The sequence below is a fragment of the Tachypleus tridentatus genome, chromosome 8 (assembly GCF_004210375.1).
Source record: "Tachypleus tridentatus isolate NWPU-2018 chromosome 8, ASM421037v1, whole genome shotgun sequence".
In the NCBI taxonomy this organism is placed as follows: Eukaryota; Metazoa; Arthropoda; class Merostomata; order Xiphosura; family Limulidae; genus Tachypleus; species Tachypleus tridentatus.
The window spans coordinates 8966027-8990397 of NC_134832.1; the positions used below are offsets into that span (position 1 = coordinate 8966027).

General features: G+C 34.4%; 1 protein-coding gene across 2 annotated transcripts in view; it reads right to left on the reverse strand.

Moving 5' to 3' along the window:
• LOC143258492 (fibrillin-1-like) overlaps nucleotides 1–24371 on the reverse strand; it is a 213894-nt gene that overhangs the window by 141907 nt on the left and 47616 nt on the right. For both annotated transcript variants that reach the window (XM_076517540.1, XM_076517542.1), the window contains 5 exons: nucleotides 14824–14988; nucleotides 6722–6844; nucleotides 4918–5040; nucleotides 2613–2738; nucleotides 939–1061 (listed from right to left, as the gene is read on the reverse strand). In XM_076517540.1, the coding sequence (XP_076373655.1) occupies nucleotides 939–1061; nucleotides 2613–2738; nucleotides 4918–5040; nucleotides 6722–6844; nucleotides 14824–14988 (660 nt within the window). The remainder of the gene's footprint in view (nucleotides 1–938; nucleotides 1062–2612; nucleotides 2739–4917; nucleotides 5041–6721; nucleotides 6845–14823; nucleotides 14989–24371) is intronic.

A 24371-nucleotide genomic window follows, 5' to 3' on the forward strand; every position in this document is an offset into this window, starting at 1 on the left:
TATCACTTTTGTGATGGATATGTAAAAGGCTTTTCAGATACTGTTAATATACTCAGATTATAATGATGTGTTTAAACTGTGGATTTAGAATTTCCCAAATAAGTATGAACCCTCTTCCTTAATGACTTTAGAAAATGAACTCGGACTTTCAAGACAGAATCCTATAACAAATCATTCTCTAGCCATAGTAAGCAAAGTGTAGCATTTTGTAACAATTGAGAATTATGAGCATAAAAAGTCAGTGGCAAAAGGTGACCACACATCCTAGGCTACAGTATAAAATGTAATTCAAAATTATCTCTATCTGGAAAAGTGACACAAGTCACGTATGGGTAAGTTGCTTCTATGACATATTAACTGAACTATCACATTACCTCAAGCAGCTGGAAAATGAAATGGATATTCATGCTTTTTATACCAAACATACCTAGCCAGGTCACCAAGATGCAGTGCTTATGGATTTATGTATAAGACAGTTGAAACAGGTACCGGAAAACTGTCATCTTCATACATTAGGCAGCTTGTGAAGGGCTTAGAGGATGAGAGGTGTGTTGTAAACATGATGGCCTTATGCAGTGAAAGCTACATTGCAGGGGTATTGTCAAAATGCATGGTGGTAAGAAGATGTGTTTATATGAACCTTGAAGAGTAATGAACCTCAAAAACATTGTTATGATGTATTGAACCACTTTATATTCAGTTTTAAAGATTTTATTTAATCTGCTCAGTATGTTTGTCATTGTGTATTCATACAGTATATTCATTCTTGAATGTTGGCCTATTTTGTTAACACAATCTAGGAAGTGATAAATTAAACTTTATCTAGATGTTAAAATAAACTTTTATTTTTGTGCTTTTAGGTAGTATTATCTACATGTTAGAAGAGTGCTAAATTATGAATTTCTTCATTCATCGTTAGTTTACAAAGACGAACTTACCAACACATACATGGCCATCTGGTGACAAAGTAAATCCAGGATCACACAAGCACCTGAAGCTACCATCAGCATTAACACATCTACCATTTGTACACATTCCTGTTTGTGCACACTCATTCTTATCTATTACATGATAAAACAAGTATCAGACAAAATTTCTGTTAGGTGATAATTTTTGCACTGCTGCAGAACAAATTCTCTTGGTCTTGAGAATTTCAGTTTTGTTTTTTATTAAGAGCGAAAAAAAAGTTATTTTATGTTTCATACATTAATAAAATTTAAAGGTTTCCACTTTAATAATAGAATCTCAAATGTTAGAAATCTGTCATTTAAGCAACATTTCTCAAGACCAGGAAAGATTTCTTAATATTCTATATCTAATACACATATTAATATTTTGAAATTAAAAATAGTATAACTGATGTAAACACATAAAACAAGATCAGACATAACATCTTTATGTTATGAATTCCACCTCATTTTAACTTAAATGGAATAAATAGTAAGGACTAGAGAATTTTAATACAGCCCTTCCTCCCAATAACCCCAACCTTGGTATCATCATCTCATTGACAGTATACTAAGGGTGTAAATCTATTGAAGGTCTGCATATACATACTATTTTATATACAGTGTATTTATATATGTATATAATACTAAAATTACATCTGTAGGGTCCCTAAAAGTGTCCCATTTTGAGAGTAAATAAATCCAAAGTTAAGAGTAATAAATATTTTTATTTCTTGCTTTTGAAATTCATGTCATGTTGAGTTGTAGCTTACATGGTGCATAATTCTTCTCATGATTCATAGAATGCACATATTTACTGATGTCATGATAGTAAAAATTGAAATGTTACACATCCCTTATATGACATCATTCCTGTGACTACTGACTGACTGACAAACAACACACAAAAACTATGGTTAAAACAGGTGACTCTTCCAGGCAGCTTTTGTTCACCTTTTGGAAAAACAAGTGCTTAGTTAACTGATAATTCTAACAGACAAAATATCCACAACAGTTCATCACTTGACATGATTGCCTTACATACTTGTGAAATAATTTACCTCATTTTGTTGGCTTGATTTAGTACTACTTTAAGTATAATCATATATTTCCAACTTTTGATCAACTGAAACAAATACCTTTTCTCCAGTTGCAATTTTAAAAATAAATTATGTATTTGTATAAATGCAGAATCAACTGACCAGATTAACGGTACGTGTTACTTTTTTTTATTAACAACATAATTTAAACCTAAACAAGCATGTTTTGTAATTAGACCAATGTTCATTTTTAATGTAAATACAGTATGTAGTTATATAAGTTTAACAAAGAGAAATTCTATTGTTTATATCTTTTTTGTTTCGCTCTCACATTATGATGGTAGTAACTACAAAAAAAAGCATTATGGGAATCCATACATTGAAATTGTTTGGTGATAAGTGAGAGTGGGAATATGAGAAAGGAGGAATGTATGTAATATCTAATATAACTCAAAATTAATATAAAAATACATAGTATAAACTCCCCTATTTACTACTTATTTCTAATAGATAATTAACAATTAGAAAAAAAATAATAATTTATAATTTAAATTTTCTACTCATGCAGGACAAATATAAGTAAATATGTAGAGTTTGTTACTGTACATTTAAAAATATAGCTTACCAACACAAAACTGTTCATCTGGCCCAAGAACAAATCCTGGATCACAAAGACAACGATAGCTACCAGGGATATTCACGCATCGACCATGTAGACAGATCCCTGGGTTATCCGTGCATTCATCTATGTCTGCAAATAAATAACAAAACAATATTATTCAATACTACGTTTCCTGATTTTGAACCAAATTGAAAATATTTTTGGATGTTCTGCACCTTTTTGTGAAAATGTTTATACCATTGTGTTTTTAATGAATGTAACTATTTTGATACATTACATTATAAAACTTTTAATCCTGTCAAAAGTTGGTTGGTTTGGTGTTTTATAGCACAAAGCAACTACGCTATCTGCACCAAACATCCAGTATAAAGTTAAAATTAAAGTAAAATCAGTAAAATTCTTAAAAGAAATTAAGGTAAACAAAAACAAAGTTTAAAAAAAACAACATAAATAGTATTAAAACCAATTTTTACATTTTGTCTATAGTGTTAAGAGAAAAACTACAGTAATACAAGTTGAAAAGAACTTTCTGTAGCATAATTGTAATTATCATAACTCACCAGGAAGACTAACAGGTAAGTTCAAAAACCACTGTTAGTCACCTGAAGTTGGTCTTTCCAGTCCTGGTTCTGAGTTATTTGACATTATGGCCATTTTCAGAAAGTAAAGTAATAAAAGTTTTAAAAGACTTGTAGCAAAATTTTAATTATAACTTGACAGGATGACTAACAAGTAGTTCAACTAGTAGTGTCAGTCACCTGAAGTTGACCTTTCCAGTTCTGGTTTCGAGTTATTTGACGTTACAGCCATTTTCTAATTTCAAATTGAACTAGACGTACTTAGATTCTTAAAAGGGAATCACATTAAAAAAAGGTCCAATGCATAAATTAGAAAACTTTAATAGCATTAAAACAATTAATGGCTTTTAAAAACTAAACACATTGCTGAGGTAGACAGTGTCATCATCACCAATAACACTGTCTAATGTTAAGGATAAACCTTGGGATAGAACATGTTTAAAATGGTGGCATTGTTGAGAGTCATAACAATGGCAAGACAGTAAAATGTGGCTTATTGTGACCTGTGTGTTACACAGACAACACAAGTGCAACAGTCCCAGATAAAAGAAAACAATGAGCTAAAAAACTATGACCAATGTTCAGTCTAGTTAGAACAACTTCCTCTTTCCAATCCTTATGGAAGCAAGATGGCCAAAGTCAAATAGAGGGTTTTATTTGGAAGAGCTTGTTTTCACGTTGCTCACTCCAAGTCCACTGCCAAGTGGCATGGAGCTGAGCCTTGAATACAGGACCATAGTCCATGTATGGAACAGGCACAGCAGTGATAGTGCCAGAGCAGACAGATTTAGCTGCAGTGTAGAGAGGATTCTGCATGCAACTACCAAACCACAACAAACCATGGCCCAGCCAACACAGTCACCTGATTTCGAACCATCTGTATAAATAGGAATGGAAGGTTGGTTCGAAAGATGTTCAGCAAATAATAGACAGTAATTCCAATTGGGAGTGTTTGCTCTTCTCAGATGACTTAAAGATAGGTCATATTTGGGGACTGTAAGAAGCCCTGGTGGGATGGGCTAACCAGTGGATACAGCAATGTTATCCAAGGGCAGATCCAATTTATCCAACTGCGCCTGGATACGAAAGGCAAAAGAGGCAATGACAGATCATCTGTTATGAAAAAACATGACCAACTGAAGAAGGAAAACACAACCCCAGTTGAGATGCTTTGATAAGGAACAAAGTTTCGAAGCATACAGTAAAGACAGTTGCAAACGACGGAGGTGCAAAGAAGGTTCATGAGACTATGTATAAGCTCTGAACTGGGGAACTGTGGAAAGCCCCAGTGCAGAGCCAAAGTCCTTGATGATGAGACCAATATATCTTTAGCACAGAACATCAACCCGCTCTGCAAGTGGTGGAAGAGAGGACACAGAGGATGTTCAGTACACTTCTCGTCAAAAGAAAAGTTAATGTAAAGATTTCTGCTTCAAGCACATTATTCTTTCTTTACAAATCCACCTTCTGTGTGCTGCAAAGTTTATCATCAACCTGGCTGGGGTAATAAAAACTATGTATTTTTTTAATAAATCACTCTTCAAATGATTGTAATATGGGTTTTGTTATGCATTTTAACATCAAATAAGTGTTTATTCGTCTTCGTTAAAACAAACTTAGAAAAATCAACACCACTGCAAAATCAGCTAAATCACGTAAGCCACTTTTGTTAAATGAACAGATGCTTTAATATTAAACACATCAAACCAAAACAGCCTATTACAACGTACCTACACAAGCTTGTCCTGAAGATGTTAAAACAAATCCTGAGTTACAATGACACCTGTAAGATCCATCCATGTTGACACATTCCCCATTTGCACACATTCCCTTCAGAGCACATTCATCCATGTCTGAAAAATAAAAAGTATTTGTAATATGATATTGTTATGAGATTAACTGTAGATGTTGCTGTTTTTCCAAATTCCTCTTACTTTGCCCAGTGTGGCTCAAAACCATAAATGTATAATAAACAACAGACTTTGAGATTTATCTTTTCTCACTGCCCTATAAGCTTTTCATCCAATACAAGAACTCATCACTTGGGCTGGATGATGGGAGACATAATAGTTGATGAAATGATATTTATATATGGTGTATAATACTGTAAAAGTTACAATTTAGATACTAAAAGACAGAAAAAATCTTGGAATACAAACAGATTTAAATTGTTTTATAAAAACAAGTAAATTCTAGAATTTGTTTTTTAATTCCAAATTTCCTTTAATTAGTCTACTGTGGCTTGAAATTAGAGGTGCATAGTAACATTAGGTTATGCAAAGAATATTAAAGTATGAAATAAACATATATTTCCCTATCAAAGCCACACTCCTTAGCTATATTTAACCCATTGACTACCAATTTGCTGTATAAGGTACAGTCTGTAGTTGAATGATAGTGTGTTGTATACAATGTGTGACTTAAACATATTCCATTCACATTTAGAGCAGCTGGAATTAATTGGTTAAGCATAAGTGAAAATCAGTATTATTTTATAATGAGATTTATATCCTTTTAAAGGAAATAATGTTTAGGTATGCAGTTTCAAGTACAAGTTATCCTGTTATTTCCAAAATAATGAATTTAATAAGATATCAAAGATCAAGAAAATTACCTATTTTACTTTAAAATAAAATAATATCAAAATTTACATCATTGAACATTTTCTCAACTAAGCAAGTAGAAATAACTTAAATAATAAAGAATGTATCTAAAAATTTTAAATAAGGAGTTTTAAAACTCTTCTAGAAGCAAGTATATGCATAATTTATATGTATAAAAAACAAAGAAACTTTTTAATTTCAAAAAACGTCATAAGCCACAGAACCTGAAACTTGTTTTAAAGTTTTAGGTAACAAAACTACAATTGTATATCATTTTTCTCATATTTACAATATTCAGAAGTCATAAACTTTTCTGTCTGTTACACTAGTAAGAATTAGTCAAAGTTACATGCAAATATAAAGACCAGGCTTACAGATAAAATGTAATTCAATTTTAGAAGTCTGAAGTCATAAAGAGAAAAACAAGTGGTCACATCTTTCTTAACAGTTCCTACTGGATCTGAAGTAGTAACTTGCTGGAGAATACCCTACATACATAATTGTTTAGTAATTGCTTTCCTGAATAATAAGTGTTAAATATCATTGAAAATAAGTTGTTGAAAGTAATCAAAAATATGTACTATTTTTAAAATGATTAAAATCATACATTTAAATATTTAAACTACAAATAAGGTTTTAACTATGTATTCTGAAAATGTAACAACTTTCCCTCGTTATAAATAAGATTTTAATAATTATAAAATAATTAAATGAATGTATTCTTCAGAAAGTGATTTCCCTTGTTATAAACAAGTTTTTAATCAGTATAATAATCAGATTTTGGATAAAATCTAGGTCTTTCAGTTAATAACACTTAAACACATATTTTTAAGAAACATATTTTTAAACAACATACAAAGTACAAGAATAAAGCATATATCCTTCACATACAGACCTGACAGAAAATAGTCAAATAAGCTAAAAAATTAACCTGTGCAGTCCATCTGATCAGCTGTCAAATGATACCCAGGTGGACAAATACAGCTGAAACTTCCCATGGTATTGTGGCACTTTCCTTTCCTACATATACGAGTTTCTTGACATTCATTCTTATCTGAAATAATGTTATAAAAGAGTTAAAGTAATATTTAATTATTTACATTACAGTCTGTTATAAAAAAATTACGATAAAAAGCAACTGTAGTTATTACAAACTATGATATCACTGCATATACTTCTAATAATTCAGTGATAAATTATAAGGTGTAAAATACTTACAAAACTTACCTCATTTTTATGATAATTTCAGTTCCAACTTACAACTTTTCTTTTTACTTGATCATGGAAAAGTTAATATTCTATTACACTGAAAATACATTTTCAATAGATACTTATCTCCAATCACAGTTACTGTTGTTTACAATTTGACTGCCCTATAGTGTAGAAAGGTTTGTTCACCACTAGCTTTGAAACTTCCAACTAATTCCATATGTATACTATGTGGTTCAGCTGCACTTAAAAAAACAAATTAGCATGTAACAATCTTATAAAAATAAGAGTTCAACAAACACTCCTGTTATAACTGATTCCCCTTATATAGTTACCAATCTTCACTTTGAGATTAGTCATGATAAACAACATCAGAAGTGGGAACAACAGGTGGAAAGTGTGCAAAAGAGGTATATATCTGTTGGAAATATATAATCAGTGCAGGAAAATATTAAATTGAATATGATTAATTACCTCCTCTCACAGTTACAGTTAGGATCCCACATTGAGTAAGTGGTGAGATTAGTGTAAAATTATTTAGATGAGCATCCTTCAAAAGTGTCTGAAGACCACCTATGAAGTGTGCCATCTCTATAGAAACGAAACACTTGTGGGATACTGTATCACATCTGAACCAAGTATGCTTTTCACCAACATGGAGCCAACAGGTGTGGTGTTGCAATTAAATTGTGGAACGGGGTAATTATTTCAAGTATGAAGGAAAAGGAATGTTTGTATAGTAGCTAGGATGTGTCAGACCATAAGCAGGAGATCAACTCCAGTCCAGACCAGTGGTACTGGGAGGAACTTGACCAGCTCATGGAAAGAGGGAAAACTCAACTATTCTCCTCTGGTCTTAGGAAGCAGAAGAGAAGAGGAGATTCCATTCAAGAACCTAAATCACCATGTGTGCACATCCAGCACAACTTGCAATAAAAAAGACTAGAAATGTACATTTGAATAATATCAGGAATGTGGAAATGCAATATGGAGGGAAACTTCCAGTCCAAAATCAATCAGCATTGGACATGTAATGTCCAATCTGAGGTAGGAGGGAGTTACAAAACGACTCACAAATAAGTACTTAAAATCAACTGGGTTGTCTTGGCTGGTCCAGCTCCAACTAAGCCAGTTGATAAGAAATCAACATCCAGGCAGCAGTAGGAGAAAGGGTTCCTAGCCAGAGGGGCAAACTGCAAAACAGAGATGAAAAAATCCTGTTCAAATTGGCATAATTTAGAATAAAACAGTGGTATTCTGCCTGTATCCTCCATGACTATCCTCCTTTCAAATGAATACAACTGTGCACACTCAGGAGGATTCCTCCATCATTCATGACCCCAGTGACTAGGAGCTGGTAAGTGATAAGGACTTCTGTACTCTAGTCAGAAAAGGAGGAAAGAAACACATAGAAAAATCAGGAGGAATGCATCACTAGAGAAGGTATGATGGTTAACTACAAGACTTAATTTGAAAAACAGAGACTATTTCTGCTGCAGCAACCTAAGAAATGTTAGAAATGGGCGGCAATCTTTATCTGCTTTACTCATGATAGGCCACGAGTTCAGTATAAACATATTTTGATGCAATATGCTATGTCTCAACAGTGAGTATGACAGACCTACCTTATAGTGCAGATTTTGAATATTGATATATATGGACAGGCTCTGCTACTAAACAGGATTCATAACACGTAAAGTAGGGCCCTGAAAAAGAGTGCAGAGAAATAAAATAACCCTCTCAGGGTTGTAAACACTTACAGAGAATGGCTACAGGAAGAAGACAATATTCAGCTGAATAGGAAACTGCCAGATGGTGCAAGCAATGCAACTCAAAAATATAGGGAGTGGTTCATATGTCAGCCTGGATAATCTCCTCTAAAGGATGACAGAAATAAGTAGCCAAGGGCAGTGTGAAGTGAAAAATCTGATGGGATGATAAACAGAACAACTGACAAGACTCAGGAGAAAAGGAAGGAATACACAATATAGATAACTTTACAAACCTAACTGGTAATTGTGATAAAAAAATATTACAATAAATGGGTGGTTTCCAATGGATACACAAATGGGAGCAAAGGTCATGAATGGGTGCTATGCACAGCTTGTAACATCATAATGCACCAATCAGACACAGGAAGTGATAAAGGATATAGAAGGAGTGAAAAACACAGGGTAAAAACAAAAGGTAGATGACAGGGCCATCCTATAACCTGCAATGATTGAATAAGAGAAAGCTTATCAAACAACCATGTAAAAAATCATATTTCTAAGGAAAAGAAGATGAGGAATGGGAGAATCCATGCCAGATATACAAAGTGGAATATTCTCCAATTACAATGATACACAAACAAGGATGAAGAATGGACAGTGTGAAACAACAGTGATGCTAAATATGGATAATCTTAAACACCATGCAAGGGACTACACAAAAGTCATACATGAAGGTTGACTGTGGGAAGGAAGAAATGAAGCACCTCTGAGTGAAGTTGCTGGAAAGAGATCAAGAGAGAAACAAAGGTAATGGAGGTTGTTCCTGGAGAAAGGACAGGAATGGAAACATGGTGGAGCTTGCCAGAAAGTTTACACCAGAAGGAACTTATATGGAGCAGACTGAATGAGAGAAATAACTCATGGTTAGAAGACAGATGAGAAATTATGCATAAAGGAAATATTCCTTTCAATCAAGACTTAATGTATCTATAACCAAAGTCAAATGGCCTGAGAACCAAAAGAGTGGAATCTTGGCATTCAAATAAGTGACAAATGCATCAAGTTGGAGAGAATCCAACTAAGAATTTAATCATCAGAATACCTGCAGTCAAGACACTACTTTCTGGGTATAATCTTGTAAGGATGAAACAAATGATCTGCAATAAGATTGAGGGCATCTGCATTTAATAAACCAGTAAACAAATCTGATGGTTGTGAGCCCAGAAGAAGAGATATATGGTGTGAAAATATAAATACCAGGAACATATGTTCCTTTGAATGTGATATAAGAGACAACTGTCAAGTTGTTGCAATGAATCAAAAAGTCATGCCCCATCACTCATAAAACAGCAAGAAATTCCAAACAAATGATATATGATATGGAGACCTAATCTCTCCTCATAATATCATCCAAAGGTCTTCTGTGTACTACAGTATGCACCTCATCCTAACAACAATGCATCTGTGAAGACACAGATATTTGGAAGGGATGGAGGAACATGTACCCAAATTGTTGCGCTGTCTTTGTCTAACCACCAGAGAATGTCAAACTGCAGGGATGTAGGATGGGATATCTATAAATCCAGAGGGTCTCTTTTAAGGTGCCATTGATCTTGTGGTATACACAGCAAAAAATGCATGTGGCCATGGTCAAGAGGGATATGGGTCTCCTATAATGCCAAAGTACTCAAAAGAGACAGAACCACTTGCACAGGAATAAAAGGTGCTGATAATTCCCTCTGAACCTGGAACTCCATGGACCTCAGATGAAGAAGAGAAGGCTGGGATCAATTGAAATGTAAGTTGGAAAAAATACATACCACCAGACTAACAAGATGTTGAGTGGCATGGATAACAGATTTCTCCACCTTGGTAAACCAACCATTCTGAATTGGATGTGTGAGGAAGAATTTGTAGGAAGAGCTACAATTTAGGAATTGGGCAAATGACTGGACTAACTGACAGAGAGCATAAGGTGCCAATGCCAGCACAAAAGAAATAACTCAAAATAGATAAATATAATCCAAGTAGACAAAACATATACAATGACATGAAGTCTAAGCAATAGCGATGTGAAGATTAGCATTGAATACATTGAATTTCATCATCCAAAGCCATGGAAGAAAGGCCCATTTGAGAGACAGATAAGATTCCATTTTGAACTAAGGTATGTTGATGAAGCAATTCAGATGAGAAGAGATCAAAAGCAAGATGCAAATACCATCTTCATGGGGTCAACAAAAATTTGGGAATAGAATCCTACAGTACAGAAGAAAACTGTTTGATTGTGCCCATTGGGAGAAGGTGATGAGGGAAGGAACAAAGAATGAGATGGTTGGAAGGAGAGACCTTCTGACAAAATTTGAATGACCCAAGGCTTTGCTGAACAATGATATACAAGCACATGAGTCTCTTTAGTATGTGTGGGGAGTACAAAATTATACCCCACCATGTAATTGATCTACAAAAGGATGGGGGAATAAAATTCAGAATTGCAGTTAATAAGAAAAGGAAAGGGACCAAATAAAACAGGAGAAAAAACAAAATAGAGCATATCTGTGACATCAAGTCTAAAAAATGGTGATTAAGGTCTAGGTGTTTCAACAGGCTGAGAGTATGCCTGGAAAGCAAAAGAAGTGGAGAGGAGGTCTAAGTCCTCATTGAACTGAGTGAGAAATAGAATTTACAAGCAAGTAAAAAAATACAACTTGATAGCAGATCATACAAAGTTCTGTGAAATGCAAAAAGCAGTAACTGAATATTTTCAAAATGCACTAAAGCAGGAAAAAAATACTGTTAATACTGTGATACCAAATTGAGAAATGATGATTGGGTTCAACTGTTTAGAGGAAGTCTGCTACAATTTGAGGGCTTGTTGCACTCCTATTGGCAGAAAACTGACACATTCCAGTTTGGAAGCTTAAATGCAGCTGAACCACCTAGTTTACACGTGAAAATTAGATGGGAGTGTCAATGCTAGTGATGAGCAAAAATGTGTGCAAGAAAAACTGCAACTGTGAAAAGATGTAAATGTATCAGAAAATAACAGCATTGAGAGATTCCTGTATAAAATGTTTCACAATTAACAAATAGCTTTAGTATAAACAAATAAAACCGAATACGATAAGTGAAATAATACTATGATGTCAAAGCAAATATCTCTCTCTACATACATGTATAATTTGCTACATTACATGTTCGATTTGATACAGGGATAAAATTAGGTGAATTCAAAATCAAAATAATTTCCCACACCACATTTCGTTTAGTGTGCGTTCAGTTATGACCATTTGGTGAATTAGGAGCCAAAACATAAATTCAGCTTTACAGCAAATGAATAGAATATTGCAATAGGAATAATGTCATGTTGCATTACTTTGCTGTATTTATGAGATACAACTTACGTTTTGGATGTACTTCTCTTATTTTTGCGTGTTATATCAACTGAAGTAGACACACATTATTATTTAACTATAAATTTATAAGGAAGCAACATCTACAGGGAAGTAATATGCAGATCATAATACTGCTAATATTACCCACATCATCAAGTAGCTTAGTGGGATTGGAAAGTGTGTTACCTTTAACCCTTTCGCTGCTGCTGGGACACATATCCCAGTGAAACAATACTGGGAAAGGATATTTTTTAAAATTTTTATCAATCTAAGTTTTTTTTTTCATTCACTGCTGATGTGGTACGCTTTGAAGAATAAACATTAATTATAATTAAATAACAGGCACTTGCCTCAGCTATAAAGATGCAGAATTAATTCATATCTTCATGTTGCTAGCACTGGAATTAGTATATGCTATAAACTTTTGGGAAAGATAAAATGAGAATCTCACGGTTGTAGTTGCTAAGTGCTTATGTTGTATGCATTAACTCCAGCATTCTCTACTGTACTTAAAATGTTTACCTTCTGAAGATGCTTTCTTAATGGTAAATAACGGCAAAATATCAGTTATTTTGAAAATCAAATCTAGCAGGAGAGTGAACACAGATCATTCATCTTCACATTCATTTTAATAAAGAAAAAGAATACTTGCAGCAATGTCTTTTGATTGTTCAACAAATATTAAAGATAATTAATGTTTTGAAGTGTTCTGAAAGCTTCACATGGCTCTAGAATCAAAAGTATGTAAAGCTGGTGAATGCCATTTTCAAGTTCCATAGGTGACAAATGTTCAGAGTTAAGCAGACATTTTGCAATTTAAGTCTGGAAAAGAGTTATAGGCATGCATACTCTACATATAATAAGCAGATTGTATAAACATAAAAAATTAAACACACAGAATATCTCAATAGTAGCAGTGAATAATAAATCTAACTGAAAAAAAAGGATGGGAGATGATTTTATTACCTATAACTGATACATCTATCTAATGGTCCATAAGATAAAACTGAAAAAATGCTTGAATCAGAGATTGCACATTATTAGCCAGTAGCCATGTTCCAACATATACCCATTAATTAAGTGATTAACATAAAGCACTCACTAATTACATTATTAACATAATAAAGTGTAAAACTGTTAATACACTGACAGTTTTTACAGAAAGCACATAACTGTGTGAAGCTTATAATAATGTGAGTGCTTTGGTACAGTAAGTTAAATAGCATAAATATGAAATAATCTATGCTTTAGATTAAATTAAGATAGGCAGACCTACATTTAAAGTCATACACACACACACACACACACACACACACACACACATATATATATCTGTGGTATTGGTCTGTGGGATCAATATTTTCAGGACAAAGTGGTAGCACATCATAAAATTCACTGTTTAGTTTTTCACACTGACTTGAAAAATCACTCATTAGGATACCAACACTGCCAAACCACATCTGGGAAAAATAATAAAATAATTTCTATGTGAATCTATGTTTTGACAGTTTTAATAAACATGAAAAAACCTAATTTCTTTCAGAAATGTAAAATATTACATGTCTGAAGTGCATATATCTCATGTTTAGTTTCAATGTAATATCAACCTCTTGAGCTCCCCAGTGGCACATTGGTATGCCTGCAGAATCACACTGCTAGAAACTAGATTTTCACACCTGTGGTGGGCAGAACTCAGATAGCCCATTGTGTAACTTTGTCCTTAATTTCAAACAATCAATCAATCTCCTGGGATGGTTCATTAAGAGTCCAGATTTTATCTATATAGAACACTGCTGAACTAATTTTCTTTTTAATTTAGACTACAGCCTTTCAGAGAAACAACAATTACCCATGGTAAGAGCAAAGGTAAATCAGTTAGGACAGTGAACACAAAGGCTAAGTCCTTCTTTTATGATTACTTGTTTCAGTACATTTGGCAGGACAGTATATATATATATATATGTGTGTGTGTGTGTGTGTGTGTGTGTGTGTGTGTGTGTGGAGAATATCAGGATTCTCACTCACTTATCAGTGTTTTTTATTAACAGTATAAAATGAAAAACATTTTCTCAGGTAATTGTATCTCTATTGATGTAGTCACAGTAAAGTCTAATTCCACTAAAAATTTTACTTGAAATATTAAAATGATTTTATAGATATTTATCACTATTTTTACATTTAATATTTCACTACTTCTAGCATTTTTTTTGTTTTTGTAAATGTGTACAACTAAAAGTAGTTACTAAGAAAGCATCTGTCCAAACGTATTCCATGACCATGAGAAGTGTTATTTTCGTATAAAAAATGTTATAATTAACTTTTAAGTGTTAAAATATTTTGCTTCAGGGTGGGCTACAAATATACTTTCCAACATCTTAACATAAAATTATCAACAGTTCAACAAGTGTGAAACATCTAGTCATCAGCATGTTTTCAGATTACACAAAAAACTAGTACTTTGTTATTCTTCAGCAATGATACTTTATGTACTTTAACAACATCAAATATAGTTCATTTTCTAGCACTAATGATATTTAAGTCCTTATAAAAAAAATAACCAAACTGTATTATTAGTCATGGATCTGCTGTCATAATAAAAGTTAAACATATTAGTTTGAAAATATGCACAAGCTCATTATAATTAAGATTCAAACCAATCTAGTACGTATCAATAAATGAATTTCCAGCGTATTTAGAATAAAGTTTCATATACATACCTTCACAGCGTTTTCCATCTTGTACAGCTTGATATCCTTCAAAGCATTCACACTGATATGACGTCCGACTATTCACACACTTCCCATTCTCACACAGATTAGGCTTAAGCACACACTCATCTATTTCAAGCTGTCCAGCTTCTCTACACAACTTGTTGTACTGCCCTGAAATATGTCATGTACACTGATATGATAAACAACATGTACCTGATATTATATTAAGTCCCATTTTTTGCAAAATAATTCTATGTTGTGTTTAAAACTTTACAACTTAAAACATTAATAACACGCTTTAATATTTTCACATACCAATATTTGTCATGAAATGTAAAAGTCACAAACTTTATTTCCAACATTAACAAAGTATCCATAATACAATTTAAACCTAACAGAGTAAATATTTTAAATTTAACTTAAAATTTTAAGAACAAAAACTACAACTCTTAAACTATAAATGTTAACATTTTCCAACAATGAAAATTTCTATTTTCATATCTATTTCTAATAGGTATTCTCCTCTACTCATCCATAGCTATCTTGATCTTCACTTACTCTCGAGGCACTTGCAAATCTTATGAACAGCACACCAATCTTATATCCCTATATTTTTGTATGATTGCAGCAACATGTGCTTATCATGTGACCATCCTCCATCATATCCATTGTGCCCTCTCTATTAGAGCAGGTAGCTTCCTCTAATATTGCAGCACAACTCTCACTTTTCAGAATTGGCACATACAAATCCAAAAATACTAGCAAATCAGTGAGGTAGGAAGTGGGTGAGAGGAGGTAAGTACTGCTCAGAAATAATTTTCAGTGTTAAAAAATTTTAACTTTCGAAACAGTAATACCTCTGCACCGCCCATAGTTAGAATCTCACACAGGAAAGGTGGAGGGGCCAGTAAAGGCACAAAAAACATATAATCAAGCAGAGAGCAACTGTTAAGAAAAGAAGGGGGTATGCTACTACGAAAATATGAGAAACACTTGGAACAGTAAGTGAAAGACACATAGGGTGGAAATGAAGAGAAAATACATGGCTAGAGCTAGAGGACCCCACACGAATAGGTCAAGTGCAGTCTGCTCAGGCAGAAAAGACTCAGAGGAAGTGCCTTTGAATATGACATTATGCCAAGTGCAGTCTAAAGACAAAAACTACATGGAAGAACTTTACATAAGTTTGTAAAATCAAGAAATGTAATCTGCCCATGCAAACAAATCCAGGGGAAGCACCTTAGGTTGATATTAAAATAGGCAAATGAGATACATCCAAGTAAAAACGTCTGGGTGAAACCGCTAGGTATACATTGAATTATGTCAAATGTAGTCCATGTGGGGAAAAAACATCCAGTAGAAGCACCTTGCATAATGTAAATAGTGTCAAAATATGTGTATAATAGGCAGCATAATGAGACTGGGTCTCTTCTCATTGAATGAATATATATGGCTATGAGATTTTGCTATTGTACAAAATCCACTTGTGAGGAAGCCTTCAAAAATGGCCACCCTAGCAACTGGGAATCAGAAGTGGCAAGAGCTCTCCATTCTGCACTATAAGAAATAGTAAGGAAGACACATTCAGATATCTAGAGAAATGATCAATGGAGACAGTGCAATAAATGTTTGCATTTCTCAAGATTGAAAAGCAGAATGACCTGAGTTGTTAGAACCACAGGCCATCAGGGATGGACAAAAATCCTTATAAAAAGTCATTGAATGACAATCTTCAAGATATATGTGTATAGCACTCTGTAACCTTACAGAAACACTAAATTTCCACAGTGAGCTTGATAACAAAGCTGAGAAGTGTTATTATAAAATGATTAAGCATACCTGACCAGGTAACACCCACAACCAGGTGAGAACCAGAAATGCAAAGAAAAACAACTGTTTCAGAAATGGCAAAAAACAAAAACAAATAAAAACCCAAATGAAATGAAATGTAAACCACAGGTGGAAGCCAATACTCGACCAAAGAGGATATAATAATATAATGTAAGTAGCGTGCAATAAATGTATTGGGAGTTGCTCACATTCTCATTTGTACAATCTCCTTCAAAAAACAGTGAAGTCAAGCAGCTAAAGACAAAGTACAATGTCATATCTAGTGTTATGACACATTAAACAACTGACAATCTTTCACTGACAAGTCAGAATAAGCTTGACTGTTGAGTTGCTAAACCAAACCATTAAGGGTAACAGAAGAAAAGTGTCAAGAGTAACAGAGGGATTCCAGTATATAAAAAGGCAAGAACATGAACCTGGAAATGATTTGGTTCAAGACATATGAAAATGAATGGCACAGGACAGAGAAGAAGAACAGGATTAGAATGAAATTATAAATGTGAAACAGAAGGAAGGGAAAGAGAAGGCAAAATAACCCTCATGAGATGTCTTGGAAAAAGATGTCATGATCAGGATAATGGAGAACACAAGAAGTACTATTAAGGGTGTGGGAAGCATTAATAACATAAATATCAAAATGACAACAACCATAGCAAAAAGTAGAAGGAAATAAGTCTTAAGGGAAAGGTGGTATAAAGAACATATATTAAAAGGCTCAATAAAAGAATGGGCAAGAGCATAAAGAACAACACAGAGATCCCAATCTTGAAGCCAAAATAGATGAAACAGACAAAGAATATGAAAGGAAAGAAAAAGAATAGAAATGACAGGAAGAAGGACCTGTTAAAATGGAAAAAATAAAAAAAAGTGTAGAACAGAGCAGCATGATAACTAGAAACAGTGGACATAAACAAACCTTGATCAAATAACCAGATAAATAAGCCTGGACAAATGAAAAACTGAAAAGCAGATGAAAGTTGGGATGAAGCAGATGAATTCCCAGCATGGTAAGAGCCCTGTAAAGCCATCAAACAAGATCAGCTGTGATTCCTGAAGAAAGAAAAAGAGGATGATCCAAGGGACTGTGAGAGAAGTTAACTGAATGAAATGTAAATGTACTTGACCTAAGGAAATTAGAGTCTCTAGGGAGGCCTATGTTCTCAAAAGAGAGATCACCTCTTGAGCAGGAAGAGAAGATGAAGAAAGAGACAAAGTGACTGCATGTTCTATATCCAGGAGCCGAAGTAGAGAAGACTGAGCTTAACTAAGACAGTAATTGAGAAAGACTCCCAAATGAATGAGGTACTGAGTGTGAGTGAGAAAGAACTTTTCCACCTTGATAAGAAACCTCATTCAAGCAGAATTCCAAAGAAGGAAGCAGGTATAATTGGCAGATTGGGTTCAGGAAGTGGCAGTCTTCCATGTAATGATGAATCCAAAGACTCACCAAATGAAAAGGATATCAAAGGCATGAACAACCCAAAGATCAAAGAAGATACCCTCATGAAACTGCAACACATCCTTCCCATGGAGGAACCAAAGATAATGACATGATGCCTGAGCAATGGCAATATGAATAAAAGCATCTGTCAGGTCAAATTTAATCATCCAAAGACCCACAGAAAACAACCATCAAAAACGTAAAATGAATCCATGTTGAATAGGGTTTTGTCTAGAAAGGCATTCAGCCAAGATGAACAGGCACCACACATTCTACAATACTCTTGTGAAGAAGATCAAGAACTGACTATGCTAGATGAATGGACAAGATCCAAGAAGGAGGAAAAGAAACTGGGAAAAAGAGGACTGGAATTAAATTCACAGACTCTGTTATGAAGGGTTTACATATGGCAGAAAAGAATTATGACCTAGGCCCTACCTACTAGTGGAAAGACATCCTATCATCAATAATAGTAAGCCAAGAGGAACAGGAATGAGAAGAACAAAATTAAGGAAGGAAACATCAGTAATATGGAAATAGGTTGAGCAAAGAGGAGTATGGGACACTCAAACAGGCAAATACTGAGCAGAATCAGTAATGGCGAGACAAACAAGAATGCAGTCTTGTCACATTTACCTTGGACTCAAGTCTCAGGATGACCTCAGAGGTTATTTCACACAGAAACAATGTCTAACAAAGTTCCTTTAATGATGAAAGGAGAAGATGCACTCCTACAAGTAACACAGCCCTTCCAAGTAAATCCCAGCAACACAAAATCCAAGTGGTGAGGAACAAGGCTGAAATCAACAACCAGGCCATAGTACACCATAGAATGGTCTGGAGATCAGCCAAGAACTGATCAGGAGACTGATGGAAGGGCTGAAACAACAACTGTAAAGAGGAAAGAACATGTAAAATATAGGTCAATGTAATGCAAGTCGAAATAAACTGGGGCCTATTAAAATGAACCAAGGCATTGGGATTAGAACCCCACAAGAGAAGGAGAGAATCTAAACAGGTAAGCAAAAGAGACTCGATCCAAAGCTAGGGGTGGACAAGGGATGCTCATTCCAGTCTGTACTTGAGCAACAAAACATTGAGCATGAACAAGGATATCAGGAGAGAGAGAGAGAGAAAAATAATGATAATTGAAATGAGACTCTTCACCCAGCAAAGAAAAGTAGCAGAATCAAGAGCTACAGTAGAAACATGTAAAAATTTGACAAATCTGTTAAATAAGCTTTAAGAAAGGCATGGCCATCAGACTCTCCTGACTGTCAACATTATGTGACTGGCCAAAAACTAGAACTGAAAAAATCCAAGTCGAAATTGTCCTCCTCATGACAAAACCTTCCTCAGAAGCATGGTCTTAGTGGAAGGGAGAAAGAGAAGAAACAGCAAAAGCATTTATTTCCATCAAATCAACACTTGAATCTCCTTGACTGAAACTGGCAACTTGCAATGCTGCAAACTAGTGACTTTACTTTTGTCCATATTAGAGGGAACTTCTTTAGCCACCTTATGAAAATTTGAATACTCAAGTTTAAGTGGAACTACTAAATGATAAGTAATTCAAACTAATAGTAAAAAGTAGTACGGAAACACACAAAAGCATAGTAAAATTCACTATAGTGCCAATCAAGAAGTGGGGATTGTGCTGAAATTGGTAGAGGGAGCTACCTGTTCTTGTATAGAAAGCGAAATGAAATTGGTGGAGGGTGTTTATATGATCACCACATGTTGACACAATGATATGAAAAATATGGGGTACAAAAGACTGGTGCAGTGCTCATAAGACTTACCAATGCCTAGAGGGCAAGTGAAGGTCAAGCCAGCTATGGGAAATAAGAGGTAGTTTCATTTCAGAATTTAAAACATATGCAAATAGCAGATTAAAAGCATTGTAATTTCCACAGCATAACTAAGTTGTTAATGTAAAACATCTGAAATGAAGAAGCTGACTTGAACCTGTACACAGTGTGATATTCTTTTAAATATACTGATAACTAATGCAAGTTCAGGCCAATAACTTTCCCTAAAAACAAAACAAAAAAGGACAAAAAAACAACTTTATAGTCTATGTATTGTTTCAACATACTATATAAATACTACTTGAATAGTTGATAATTTACTCCTTGATTTATGTTGGCATTGTATTTTCCCAACTTACAATTTTTGTCAGTATATAAAATGTGTAAAGAATGTCAAGAACAAATTACTTCTACAAAACAGCATTTACTTACATGAAATATCCCACAAATCCAAAACATTTAGATTAATATGTTTTGTGACTTAGATTAAATTCTTTCATTGCCATTTGCAATACCTATTCAGGCTAGAACATGGCTATGGGCACATATGTATAGGACACCCTATATAACCTTTGTTTTAGCATTGAAAAAGTGATACTAACAATTTTTAAATTTGGAATTTTGTACCACAGTCAAGACAGGGCATTTTACTTCAATTTGTCCAAAGTTTACCAGGTTCAAGTTCCAGAAACCTAATGAAATAATAGAATATCTTTTTGTTTTTTTGCTATGTATATAGAAATTAGTCTGATACTGGAAGAGCTATTTATTTACAAATGTTGCAATGTAAGAGTTAAGGGTAACTTCTAAAGACGAAATTATAACCTTAGAAGATGAAAGTATAGCACTATTTTTTTTTTCAACTTAAACACAAAGCCAACAAAACCTATCTTATATACAAGAGACAGAAAAGTCAAATATTTAATATGGAAGAAATACTACTCAAAAATACTCAGGTGCAATTTGAAAGTTATAATTTTCCTTTACTGAAAATGTATTTTTGATAGGTACTCACGTTTCTCACAAAATTAACTATCCTCAGTCAGTGCTGCTCTCCATATGCAAGTCACAAGCCTTCTGTTCCCCCCTATTGGAATTGAAATATTCAAACATGTCCCTTATACAAACATCATTGGTCACTTCACCCCCAGAGGAGCATGACATGATACATGTGACTCTGTGAAGTTTGGCAGAAAATGTATGCACTGGATTAGAGTGGAGAGGAAGGGTGGGAAGTGTGGAAAGAGGGAAGCACCTATTATAAATATAACTTTAGTATAGAAAAATTACAGTTTTTGATACAGTACTTACCTCCTATCACAAAACTAGCTACAATCCCACACTGAACAGGAGGAGGGAGTTGTGTGAGGGAATGATAAAAGTATCCCCTCAAAGTGACCAAAGGCTACCCTTGGAAATGAGAAAGTCAGATTCAGAGACCCTATGAAAGAATCACACCACTTCTGAATCAGTTATACTCTTTGCCCCAGTGTGAAACGTGGAGAAGATAAGGGTGGTAAAGGAGAGGAGCACACCTAAATGGGAGAGTAAACTGTGTCAGGATTGTGTTCTGAACTGTATAAAATAAATATAAATAAATCCCATTCATAGATAAGTGAGTAAAACAGCGAATGATCCCTCAGGTATAAAGTGCCTAGGAAACATTGAACTGTATCAGGTAAGTTAACTACACCCAAAACCCAAGGCACTGAGAACCAACATCCAAGTGGGAGTACAATGAGGATCATATACTCTTCACCTTAAAATCCAAGAGACCAGATAATTGTGAATCACATCTCCCAGGAATATCACAAGTATTAGTATTCTGTTATTGAAAGGATGTCTATTGCATGTAATGAGCTCCCTCAATCAGGAATTTACTGGAACTATTCAAAATGCAATAACATCCCTGTATTAAGATAGAATGAGGGAGAACCAGAAGGACGGAACCATAACATTTCCACGTACCATGTCTGTGGCCACAACAGAGATGGATGAAATTGAAGGAGAAAGACAGACAACCCAAAAATGTATTGGAGGCTTATGTTGAATGATTCAACTTTAAAAGAGTTTGAAGAGGGCTTGAAGAAGTAAACTGCATTTATAGCCATATCCCTCACCTGTAATTGTATATCACAAAAAGGATGGTATCAACTACATTCATAAAACACCACCACCCCACTTTGTGGGGAACCCATTTAGAAAGGTGCTTTCAAATTTGATCACCTCAGTAGTTTTAAACTGAAAAGTGGTAAAGAATCACATACTCCACTAAAAGAAAGGATGGTGATAAAGCAATGGAAAGTCCAGAGGAACATCATCTCCTACAATGGATAATTATGAAATTCTATTTTGAAAATCAAACCTAACTCTGCTATTCACTATAGACATGACAACGATGGGCAGCAGTCCCCTTCTACTTTATGCATGAAGTTCATGGGTGGTATTGGTCCAGGATGTGCATCTTTATGAAGTAAAATATCACAAGGTTATTTGCCTACAAGCACTCTTATGGAAGGAATACCCCATCTTAATGGTGAGTATTACAAAGCCATAGAATATAAGGCACTAGTCAAGATAGTCTTATAGTATGGATTTCAAATTAAAATATTCTGGACAGGCACCACTCACCACAGAGTGGGATCTATATAATGATAATGCCCCTGAAAAGAAAGGATGAATAGAAACTTACCAATCAGAGTCCCACCAAAGTCTAAAGAATAGTCACAGGTGGAAGATGAAAAACCCAATGACAAAGAAACAATATGCTGGAGGAAAGAGGAGATTAATATATTGGGTGTAATCCACATGCCTGATTGTAGAATTTCCTCTTATGGATGACGAAGATGAGAAGCATAGAAGAAGGTGAGATGTCTAATTTGATGAGAAGACATATAAATGGTATAAAAGTGCAAATTGATCTGAAATATCAAAGGGGCAAGGTGTGCTAATACCATCTCTTAGTTGCAAGGTAAAAAATTTGTTATAAAGTAAAGTAGGACATGGCTCATAAGAGATAGCAGAAAGGGATAAAATGGTAAGTACCTGAGAAACAAAATTAAAAAAAAAATTTGTTAGATCTAATTGATTCAACAGGTGGGGAAGGGGAAGGAGGGTAAAATTAAGAGGAAGAAATAGATGATCTTAGGTCCCGTCAGTCTGAAAAGGCTCAGCCTATTCAGGAGGAATTGGCATGAGGTCTGAAGACAAAGGCTGGTCCACGTAATGTTCAATCTCCAGGAGGGTATATCCACTGTCAGATTACCTGCACCTGAGGCCTAAGAAAGAACACCAGTTTCTGATGTGACCCCCAAAGTGGTAAAATGAACTTCAGAATTCACAGTAAAGAAAAGACCACCAAAACTGAGCAGTGAAAAACATAATAATGTGACTAGTACTAACAGATAAAAGTTTTAAAGTTTAGAAACAGTCAGAATGAAAACTAAATAAATTAATGAAAATCACTTCATGAGCAAACTTTAGCCATACATTAATTGTCAAACAAAAAAGAAGCAAGTCCAAATACAAGTGCTGTCAAATGAGAAGTGATAGTTCTGTAGAGGAGTGCAGCAGGATTCATGTGTATCACATGAACACGTCAAACTCCTATTTGTGGAGAAGTGATGCATGATGATTTGCATAAAAGATAAATTAGAATATTTCAATTCCAATTGGGGGAGTAGAAGGCTTGTAGTATGCATACAGAAAAAGGTTGCATATATAGGGCAGCATTGAAAAAGAACAGCTACTTTAGTGTGAGGAGATAAGCACCATACTGGAAGAAATGATCTATTAGACTATGTAACATAAATTTTGTTCCTGGATAGTATGTTGTAAAAGTACAGAAAATGGCCATTATCCCTTTCAAACTTTGCATTTGTGACCTGGATAATGAAATTTAGAAATTAACCTATTTATTATGTAAAAACGAGCAAATTTGCACATTTTCATTTACATTAGGACTGAATAAAATAACATATGAATCAAGATTTACATGTATTTATACTACAGTTATACAAAAATAAACAAAAGTGTTTAGAAGTGAGTAGTTTTTTGAGATTTGCGACTGTAATGTAAATCACTTTCACATATCAGCCCCCAAATATAATCTCTCATCATGTTTTTGTTATACGTTCCTTGGTAGCGGCATTCAAAGTCCAGTATATCTTGGTGGAAGTGCTCGCCTTGCTCCTCTAAGTATGCTCTCATGTTCTCCTTGAATTTATCAAGATCAGTGTCAAGGATATGGACTTTCAAGGACATTCTGCAGCCCATTTTGCATAGTCCTTCACCAGAACCTCAACCAGTTCCACATAATTTTTGGCCTATTCATTGCCCAAGAAGCTCCAAACCAAGCTTTTTTTTCCTTCCTACTGAGCTTCTTGGGGAATTTTGTGCACTCCAGGATTTTCTTTATTTCAGATCCAATGAAAATATCAGCTTTGACCTTT